At 55.5% G+C, this 8,885-nt stretch overlaps 3 protein-coding genes across 4 annotated transcripts; all 3 read left to right on the top strand.

Moving 5' to 3' along the window:
• The first annotated feature begins 402 nt into the window (after nucleotides 1–402).
• On the top strand, nucleotides 403–3,333 carry LOC112994603 (dynein light chain 1, cytoplasmic-like). Its single transcript, XM_026119070.2, has 3 exons — nucleotides 403–570; nucleotides 1,285–1,422; nucleotides 2,695–3,333. The coding sequence occupies exons 2-3, from the start codon at nucleotides 1,291–1,293 to the stop codon at nucleotides 2,830–2,832; spliced, it is 270 nt and encodes an 89-aa protein (XP_025974855.1). The 5' UTR covers nucleotides 403–570; nucleotides 1,285–1,290; the 3' UTR covers nucleotides 2,833–3,333.
• A 356-nt stretch (nucleotides 3,334–3,689) lies between these two features.
• LOC112994635 (dynein light chain 2, cytoplasmic-like) lies at nucleotides 3,690–6,959 on the top strand. Of its 2 annotated transcripts, XM_026119137.2 has the most exons (3): nucleotides 4,084–4,674; nucleotides 4,987–5,124; nucleotides 6,583–6,959. In XM_026119137.2, the coding sequence occupies exons 1-3, from the start codon at nucleotides 4,429–4,431 to the stop codon at nucleotides 6,718–6,720; spliced, it is 522 nt and encodes a 173-aa protein (XP_025974922.2). In that variant the 5' UTR covers nucleotides 4,084–4,428; the 3' UTR covers nucleotides 6,721–6,959. The 2 variants fall into 2 exon arrangements, 1 of the variants encoding a protein (XP_025974922.2); XR_010392084.1 differs by lacking the exon at nucleotides 4,084–4,674 and adding an exon at nucleotides 3,690–4,064 and having other exon boundaries at nucleotides 4,987–6,792.
• Nucleotides 6,960–7,702: 743 nt separating this feature from the next.
• On the top strand, nucleotides 7,703–8,709 carry LOC112994637 (dynein light chain 1, cytoplasmic-like). Its single transcript, XM_026119140.2, has 2 exons — nucleotides 7,703–8,017; nucleotides 8,311–8,709. Exons 1-2 carry the CDS (start codon nucleotides 7,886–7,888, stop codon nucleotides 8,446–8,448), a joined length of 270 nt encoding a protein of 89 aa, XP_025974925.2. The 5' UTR covers nucleotides 7,703–7,885; the 3' UTR covers nucleotides 8,449–8,709.
• Nucleotides 8,710–8,885: the final 176 nt, after the last annotated feature.

Genomic DNA, 8,885 nt, shown 5'->3' with positions numbered 1-8,885 from the left:
CCTACCGCTTATTACCGCTTTTGCCGCCTACCTAGCGCTGAACACGCCACCGAGACGCTGCGTGCAGGCAGCTCTGCCTCGAGGGGACAAGGGCGAGGCTGAGCGAGCGACACGCGCTGCCCGAGAGCGGCCTATGCCGCAGGCAGGGCCCCCAGGGAGCTGCCATAGCCCGGGCCCCACCGGGCGTGTAGGCGCGCGGCCGCCCTGTCACCGCTACCCGCCCGGGCGGTGCCGCTCCCGTCACCGAGGCGACGGCGCCAGCGCGGTGTATGCTGGGTTGCAAGAAAACGCTGCAGTAAAATGCTATCGGATCGCCGCGAGACAGCCAATGAGAGCTCGGCAGGGTGGCGGCGGTGACCAATGGTTGGCGGTCCCTGCGGAGGGGGCGGGGCCGAAAGCACTCGGAGGCGGGTGCGGCGCGCGCGGGTCGGTTAAACCGACGCGGCGGCGGAGCGAGAGGCGCCTCTGAGCTGCGTGTCCGCCCGCCCGGAGCCTGCCCCTGCCCCTGCGCCCCGCCCCGCCGCTCCACTTCGCTCCGCACAGGGCTGGTCCTGCAGCGCCCGGGGGACGGTGAGGGGGAGCCTGGGCTGGGGCGGTGGCGGCGGTGCGGGGTCCCGCAGGGGTGTGGGGAGCGGCCGCGGGGCACTGGAGTGCGGGGGTTCCCTGGAGGGGCTGGAGTTCTCTGGAGGGGCTGGAGCCGGGCCGGGGCCCGGGAAGGCTGAGGTAGGGCAGCGGGTACCCCCCCCCCCGCGCGGCTGGCGCCACTGGGAGCGGGGCCCCGAGTGTGCCGGCTGCTCTGGGTGCTGGGGCCATTCCCCAAAGGCCGCGCCGGGGCCCGCGGCAGCTTTAGGCGCTGTGAGTGCGGTGTTGCCCCCGGTGCTGCCCGAGCTCTGCTCGCGTCCCCTCGAGGCGGGCTCGTCCCGCGGTCGCCGGGGCTGGGGCTGTGCTGGGCGGCTGCAGCCCGGGCTGCAGGGGGCTCTTCGGGGTGGCGTCGTGCGGGGGATCCTCCGCGGGGGCTCTGCTGCCCGCAGCTGCAGCCCCTGTGGGGTGGGTGCAGCGTCCGGAGGGTTCCCGAGCCGCCGCTCCTGCGGCTCCGAGCACGGGCCGTGCGGGGCTCCGGCGCCTCCAGCACAGCGGGAGCGCAGCGCGAGAGGCCTGGGCACAGGCTCTCGGCCCCCGGCGGGCTGATGGGGGCCGGCCGTACGCATCTGCCTGCGGGCGGGTGATGGTGGTGCGGAGATCAACGCTGCTGCAACTTTGCAGTCTCTTCTCTGCTCCGTGCAGGTAACCATGAGTGACCGAAAGGCCGTGATCAAGAATGCGGACATGTCGGAAGAGATGCAGCAAGATGCTGTGGAGTGTGCTACGCAGGCCCTCGAGAAATACAACATTGAGAAAGATATTGCAGCTCACATAAAGAAGGTAAATGTTTGTAATGTCCTCTGCACATCAAAAAAGAAATCAACAGGGGGAATGTTGCTGGGCAAGCAGCTCTAGAGAAACAAGTTCTGGAGGCACTAGATAATCAAGTTGGTCTTTTTGCAGGCTGGTGTCCTTGTGTTCCTTTCCCCACCTCTGTCATGTACTTTCCCTGGTCCTTCCTCTTTTCAGTCACAGTACCTCCAGTTTAAGTATTTTCTTCCATTATCTCATTATCTGGGTGAATAGGAGACTGGCAGCTGACTGACTGTGATGGATTGGCTCGTAGAAAACATGGCAGCTCTTCTGAGCTTTCTTCTAAGAGAAGGCCTGTTTGACACAGCTGTTGATTTAAATTTTGCTGAGTTTAGTGTTAAGCTTCTATTCACAGTTCTGGCCAGCTGTGTCAAAAATTGCAGGGAAAAGACATGTTTTCTGGAAGTCTTCTGTAATCGCACCTCTCCACACGTGGTGATCCAGGCAAAAAAAATACTGGTGGCACTGCCAATCTGCTGTCCACAATCTGTGTCATTATATATGTAGAAATAACAGTACTGAATATGAGAAACATCTAGTTCTGATACACTTCCTGCTTTGCCAACAGAGGAGAATGAAGAAATCTAAGAGTTTCAATGGAAGTTAAATATTAAACTTATCTGAGTGGAAGAGCTGTTTGAGGAAGTTATCACCTAAGTAGAATGATTGATAGAGATATGTTGCTCTGCTCTCCCCATAATGCAGAGAATAAATACTTTTATTTCTTTTCTTGCAGAAGGAGGAAGTATTATCTATGGTAGTGGGGAACAGAGTTTACTCTGGAATATTTCGGTTGTTCACTCTCGCAGCTACTTGTAGCTTGAGGAATTGTGAGGAGGGGCAGGTTTGTAGAGGATTTCACGTGGCAGAGGATTTTCCATTAAGAGTCTCTCCTAGCACCCTTGTTGCAGATTAACATTGAAGTTTAAAATAATGGCTCAGTCTGCAGAGATATAGAATGAGTGGTGAAGGTTTTAACTGAAAGCTGTGATTTCAGATGACTTTGCTTGGGCATAGGCCATGTTTTAAGCTTATTCCTGCTCAGCTACAAAGCACTGTTGGGTTGTTGGCTTATTTGTTCCGTTTTTGTTTTCTTTGTATTTTTCTGCCTAAGTAGCAGATGATCAGTAAGATGTGTACATAAGATAATCCTAGTACTTATGACTGGATGCTGTTCCTGTAATTGCCTTGCACAGAAAGTTTAGAAGAGTTCTTGATTGCTAGTGTTCTCTTCTGCAGGAGTTTGACAAGAAATACAATCCCACTTGGCACTGCATCGTGGGAAGGAACTTTGGAAGCTACGTGACTCATGAGACAAAGCACTTCATCTACTTCTACCTCGGCCAAGTCGCTATTCTTCTCTTCAAGTCTGGTTAGAACCGTGGACTGTTACTGAAACTTGCATCTGGTTACAGGACTGTATGCTGACCCCTCTCACACCCATAACTTCAGCCTTCCTGAGGACGCAGGCCTTGATCTTCAAGGGTAATGTCAGGGATTTTGCTGTAGCAGTTGGTGTTTCATTGTGGCTATAAAGAGGAGAAATACCAAAAAGGTCTTCCTTGTATTTATTTTCTTTCAAAAGCTGTCGTCTTTGCTACTAGAGCTCTTGGAACAGTTTGGCCTTTAAGAGTTTTATAAGCATCTGTTCTTCTGCCCTGTTAGTGCCTGTGCTGTGTAAGTACTGACAGTGTGTACTTCTTCCTGTTTCAGATTGGTCTTTTTATATTTTTCTTCTGTTTTTTGGTTTGTTTGTTTGTTTTTGTTACCTATACTCCAAGGTGCAGGAATACTGTGTTGCAAACCCTGAGCTGTTTCTTTTCCTGTTGCTGTCTCTTGGCGAATCACCTTGGAAAATAAACTGCACGGTTTACCCGAGGTGCTAGGTTATTATTTCTGGGTAGCAGATTTCTCTAACCCCTCTGCCCTGCCCAGGCCTTGGGTGCGAGGGACTCGGGCCCGGGCGAGGCCGCCTCTTCCTGCTGCTCGCAGGCGGGGGAGCTGGGCCGGGAGGAGGCCGGGTGGCCCAAGCCAGCGGGTCCTTCGGCTGCCGCGGTGGGGGGCAGCCGCGGCGCGCAGGGGCAGGGGGCTGGCCTTCCGAAGGGAAGGTGCCCCGCGGGGGCTGGGGACGGGGCGGCGGCTCGCCCCCGCCTGAGCCCCGGCCCGGGGAGGGCGGGCCGCCGCGGCGCGGGGGGGAACTACAGCTCCCGGCGTGCTCCGCGCGGCCGGGCCGGCCCAGCACTACGCGTCCCGGCATGCTCGCGGCGACCGCCTATAAAAGGCTCCATCCGGGTCCTGGCCCCCGCTGTGGGCGACTCGTCGCCATTACGGGGCGGTGGAGGCGCGGCCGAGTCCGCGCTGCGCCGGCTCCGCCAGCGCCCGTCGTGCCCCCCCGCTCAGGGCCGCCGCTCGCTCGCCAGCGCTGCCGGGGCGCCCCTTGATGCTGCAGAGCTCGCCCGGCGCGACCCCCGCCGCAGCCTCCGCCTCCGCCATGGACAAGAGCAGCCCCTGCGGCTCCGGTGCGCCCGGCTCCTCGGCCGGCAGCAAAACGCAGCAGCCCCGTTCCGCCTCGGCCGGGCCCGCCGCGGGGGAGTCTAAGCCCAAAGGCGGTAAGGGCCGGGGCGGCGGCTGGGGGCGGTGTGCGGGCCAGGGCTGGCTCCCGGGACGGGGAGGGTACGGCCCTGCCCCCGGGCGGAGCCCCGGCACCGAGCCGGTCGCTGGCGGCCGGGGCGCGGGCGGCGAATCCTGGAGGCGACTGTGGGGTCTGTCAGGAGCTGGAGCCTCCCGGTTCGGGCCTGGCTTCTACTGGGGGCTCGGCGCAGCGGCGGGCAGTGGAACGGGCGGCCCGGAGGCGCCCTGAGTGGCGGCACCGAGTCCGGCAAGGGGCCCGGACAGGGCCGGGGCGTGCGTGAGCGTCGCGGCGGGAGGCAGCGAGACGGCGGCCTCACCTCGGGGCCGCCGCCTCCCGTCGCCATGGCAACGACGCCAGCGCGGAAAGGAAACTCCCCCGAGAGGTCTTGGCCAATGAGCGCTCGGCAGGGTGGTGGCCGTGACCAATGGTTGGCGGAGGGAGCGGGTCCGGAAGCGCTCGGAGGCGGGTGTGGCGCGCGCGGGTCGGTTAAACCGACGCGGCGGCGGAGCGTGAGGCGCCTCAGAGCTGCGCGTCCGCCCAGGCTGCTGCGCTCCCTGCCGGGCTGGTTCCGCAGCGTCTGCGGGGCGGTGAGAGGGGCCGGGGCTGCGGCTGGGAGCGTCGGGTGCGGCTGCGGGCCGCTGGAGCGCGGCGGCTTCCCAGAGGGAGGGGCCCGGGGCCCGGGAAGGCTGAGGCGGGGCGGGGCGGGGCAGCTGCAGGGGGCTCCTCGGGACAGCGTCGTGTGGCGACTCTGCCCGGGGCTCTGCTGTCCGCAGCTGCAGCCCTGTGGGGCGGGTGCTGCGTCCGGAGGGTTCCCGAGCCGCCGCTCCTGCGGCTCCGAGCGGGGCACGTAGATCAGTGCTGCTGCAACTTTGCAGTCTCTTCTTCTTTGCTCCTTGCAGGTAACCATGGGTGATCAGAAAGCCGTGATTAAGGATACGGACATGTCAGAAGAGATGCAGCAAGAAGCTGTCGATTGTGCTATTTTAGCCCTAGAGAAATATAACGTTGAAAAAGAAATTGCAGCCCTTATTAAGAGGGTAAATGTCTGCTTGTAATATCCTCTTCTATATTTATGAATATCAAAGCTCAAGTAGGGGGAGTGTTGCTAGGCTTTTTGCGGAAGCAAGTTCTGGAGACACTAGATAATCAAGTTGGACTTTGCACAGTCAGGTGTCCTTATGTTCCTTTGCCCCCAATCGCCCTTAGATGTGCTTTTTCCTGGTTCTTCCCTTTCCGTTTGCAATACCTTCTGTTTTAATCAGTTCCTCTACTATCCCATTATTGGGGTTAGCAGGGGAGTGGCTGCTAACCTGTCCCTGTTTCCTGTTAGCTGGTTAAAAACAGTTTTTAATTTTTTTTATATATAGTTTTTTTCTTGAGGGAAGGTGTCTTCTACCAAATTCTTGACTTAAGCTGTCTTCAATTTCACCTTTAGTGATCTCTTCACAGTTCTGCAATAGCTGTGTGAGACTGGCTAGCTTATTCAACATTTTCAGGGACAAGTCCTTTTCTACAGGTCTTCTGTAATCACATCCTCTTCTTATGTGCTGAATTATGCTATAATCCCAGTGTTGGAGTACTATATATCTGATATACTCCAAATACCTGCTGTTATGTATGTAGAAGAAGAATAGACATGCAAAAGGCCTAGTTCTGATGCATTTTGTGCTTTGCCAAATCAGGAGAACAAAGAAATCTAAGGGTTCCAAGGAAAGTTAAATATTAAACTAGTCTGAGTGTAAGAGCTGTTTGAGTAGTCGTTCAACTAAGTAGTATAGTCACTTCTATTAGGGAGATCTTAGTGTCCTGTTACCCTAATAGAGACTGAGTTTTTCTTTCCACTTGTAAGAAATACTGTTTTTGCTGGTGGAGAATAGATGGTTCATAGCCTACGACTTGTCAGATTGTCTCTGGCTCCCACTTGAAACCTGAGAAATTGCTGGGAGACTACTTTAACCAAGGCTTGTAATAACTGAACGCAAACAGTTGCATGCTCTCACAGAAAGCATCCTCATCTGAGAGCTGTTGGATATGACAGTATATAACCACTGACTGGGAAGTTCTGCTTATGGTAGACTTGTATATCTTTGTATTTGAAACTTGTGGGAGGTTCCCGCATGTGATAAGTAGAGAGAATATGATCTCGGATACTTAAAAGTTGTGGTTTGAGACCATGGTATTATTTTAGGGGAAAAAAAATACATTCTCTGAGCATAGGTTATGTTTTAAGCTTATTTCTTCTCACCTAAGAAGTACTGGTGAGGTGTGGTTGGGTGGGTTTTATCTTTTTATTTTATTTTTTGGACCAATCAGGAAGTGATGTATAACAGGTAAGTCACACAATCCTTGTATTTAAGAGCGTGTTCTGCTCCTGAATTGCCTTGTTCAAATAGTGGTGCTTGTTGAGAAGTGACTCATCAGTGAAAGAAAGTCTGTAGACAGCATTTGGGTGAGAGGTATGCTAAATACTAAATTCCTAGTGATCTTTCCTGCAGGAGTTTGAGAAGAAATACAGTCCCACTTGGCACTGCATTGTGGGAAGGAAATTTGGCAGCTATGTGTCTCATGAAACTAAGCACTTCATCTTCTTCCTCGTGCGTGGAGTAAATATTCTTCTGTTTAAAGCTGGTTAGGACCGTGGATTGTTACTGATGCTTGCGTCTGGTTACAGGACTGCACAGTGACTGCGAGCAGGCTAGTGTCCTCAGCCTTCCTGAGGAAGCAGACCTTGACCCCCAAGGGTGATATCAGGGATTTTGCTGTACTGGTCAGTGGTTTCATTGTGATTAGGGGAAAAATTGCAATTTTTGTGTGTTTATTTCCTTTCAAAAGCCAGCTTCTTTGCTAATAAAAGTGTTCCACCCATAATGGTTTTATGGCTGTCTGATCTTTTTTTTCCTCCTGATATTGCTTCTGCTACTGCTCATTTCCCTGTGAATGGCCAACTTTCTGAAAAAGTATCTTTCTAAAATCCAGAACATCTGGATACTGAGCTAAACGTGCAAGTAAGTGATGTGGCAGCAGCTGTAAGACTAGCGGAGGAGCCTCGCAGTCGGCAAGGCTGTGCGCTCTGGGGGATGAGTAGCCATTGAACGAAGCCCTCTTACGAGGCCTGGGCTAAACGCGGGGTTAGCTGCCCTGCTTCTCCTGGCCGTGCTGCTGAAGGCAACGTGGCTCGTCAGCTGCGTGACTGACCGCTGGGCTCGCGCCGTGCGCAGGTGCCTGACTTGGAGGCGCTTCTGCAGCGGGTGGGCGCGGGCGCGGCCTCCGCCGTGCCGGGGCGGGAGCTCCGGCGGGGGGCGCCAACGTGCCTGCCACCGGCTGACGGGGTGGCTTCGCCTGCGGGAGGCCTCGTCCCGAGAGCCCGGCTCGCCTCGCTGGCGGGTTGCTGCGCCGCAGCGCTGCCGCCGGGGCTGCGGGCGGCCGCGGAGCTCGGGGCGGGAGGCGGGGCACCGCCCCACCGCCTGCCGTTGCCACGGCAACGACGCCAGCGCGGTGCATGCCGGGCGGAAGGGAAACGCTCCCTGAGAAGTGTCCGGTCGTGGCCAATGAGCGCTCGGCAGGGCCGCGGCGGTGACCAATGGTTGGCGGCCCCTGCGGAGGGGGCGGGGCCGGGAGCGCCGGGAGGCGGGTGCGACGCGCGCGGGTCGGTTAAACCGCCCCGGGCCGCTGCGCTTCGGGCTGGCCCTGAGCGCCCGGGGGACGGTGAGGGGCTGTTCGGGGCGGCTGCCCGGAGGAGCAGGTAGATCAGCGCCCCTGCAGTTTGACGTGCTTTCTTCCCGCTCGGTGCAGGTGACCATGAGTGATCACAAGGCCGTGATCAAGGACACGGACATGCCCGAGGAGATGCAGCAGGACGCCGTGGAGTGTGCCGCGCAGTCCCTGGAGGAGTACAACATCGAGCACGAGATCGCAGCTCACATAAAGAGGGTAAATGTTTGCTTGTGATATCCTCTTCTATTGAAAACTCTGTGGACGTGAAAGAACCAAGGAGGGAAGTGGTGGGTAAGTAGCTCCACAGAAGCAGGTTCTGTGAACACCGGGTAATCAAGTGAGGCTTCCTGCAGGCTGGTGTCCTTATATTCTTTTCTCTGCACCTTCTCTGTGCTTTTCCAGGTTCTTCCCCTTCTCTTTCACAATATTTTCTATTTAAGACCTTTTCTCCACTTTCTCTCAACAGCCCATGAACAGCAATACTAAATTACTAGTGCTCTCTTCTGCAGGAGTTTGACAAGAAATACCATCCCACTTGGCATTGCGTTGTGGGAAGGAACTTTTGCAGCCATGTGACTCATGAGAGTAAGCACTTCATCTACTTCTACCTGGGTCATGTTGCTATTCTCCTCTTCAAATCCGGTTAGGACCGTGGACTGTTACTGAAACTTGCATCTTGCTGACAGATTGTATGTTAACAGCAAACAGCCTAGTGCCTTCGGCCTTCCTGAGGAAACAGACCTTGATATTTTTTTTCCCCCAAGGATTATATCGGGGATTTTGCTGTAGAAGTTGGTGTGTTCATTGTAGTTAAGGGAAAACACCAAAAAAAGACTACCTTGTCTTTATTTCCTTTCTAAAGCCAGCTTCTTTCTTAATAAAGCTATTCTGTGTTCTGTCTCTAAGAATTTTATGGCTATCTGCTCTTTTTCTCCTAATACTATTTCTGCTACTTCTCATTTCCATGTGAATGATCAACTTTCCAAAAAAAACCCTTCTCTTCTGAAATCCAGAATGTCTGAATGCTGTGGTAAGCATATCAATATCCGGTCAGTAACTGTAACAATAAAAGACCTCAACCAGA

Source organism: Dromaius novaehollandiae, chromosome 17 (assembly GCF_036370855.1).
Source record: "Dromaius novaehollandiae isolate bDroNov1 chromosome 17, bDroNov1.hap1, whole genome shotgun sequence".
NCBI classification, from domain to species: domain Eukaryota; kingdom Metazoa; phylum Chordata; class Aves; order Casuariiformes; family Dromaiidae; genus Dromaius; species Dromaius novaehollandiae.
The sequence above is the reverse complement of the archived record's forward strand: the minus strand, read 5'-3'. Positions and strand labels throughout refer to the sequence as shown.

Excerpts from the sequence above, each read along its gene's own strand:
- LOC112994603 (XM_026119070.2), top strand. The coding sequence starts at position 1,291 with ATGAGTGACCGAAAGGCCGTGATCAAGAATGCGGACATGTCGGAAGAG. Across the intron at positions 1,423-2,694 it reads TTGCAGCTCACATAAAGAAG|GAGTTTGACAAGAAATACAA; the intron begins GTAAATGTTTGT and ends TCTCTTCTGCAG.
- LOC112994635 (XM_026119137.2), top strand. The coding sequence starts at position 4,429 with ATGGCAACGACGCCAGCGCGGAAAGGAAACTCCCCCGAGAGGTCTTGG. Across the intron at positions 4,675-4,986 it reads TCCGCAGCGTCTGCGGGGCG|GTAACCATGGGTGATCAGAA; the intron begins GTGAGAGGGGCC and ends TGCTCCTTGCAG. Across the intron at positions 5,125-6,582 it reads TTGCAGCCCTTATTAAGAGG|GAGTTTGAGAAGAAATACAG; the intron begins GTAAATGTCTGC and ends TCTTTCCTGCAG.
- LOC112994637 (XM_026119140.2), top strand. The coding sequence starts at position 7,886 with ATGAGTGATCACAAGGCCGTGATCAAGGACACGGACATGCCCGAGGAG. Across the intron at positions 8,018-8,310 it reads TCGCAGCTCACATAAAGAGG|GAGTTTGACAAGAAATACCA; the intron begins GTAAATGTTTGC and ends TCTCTTCTGCAG.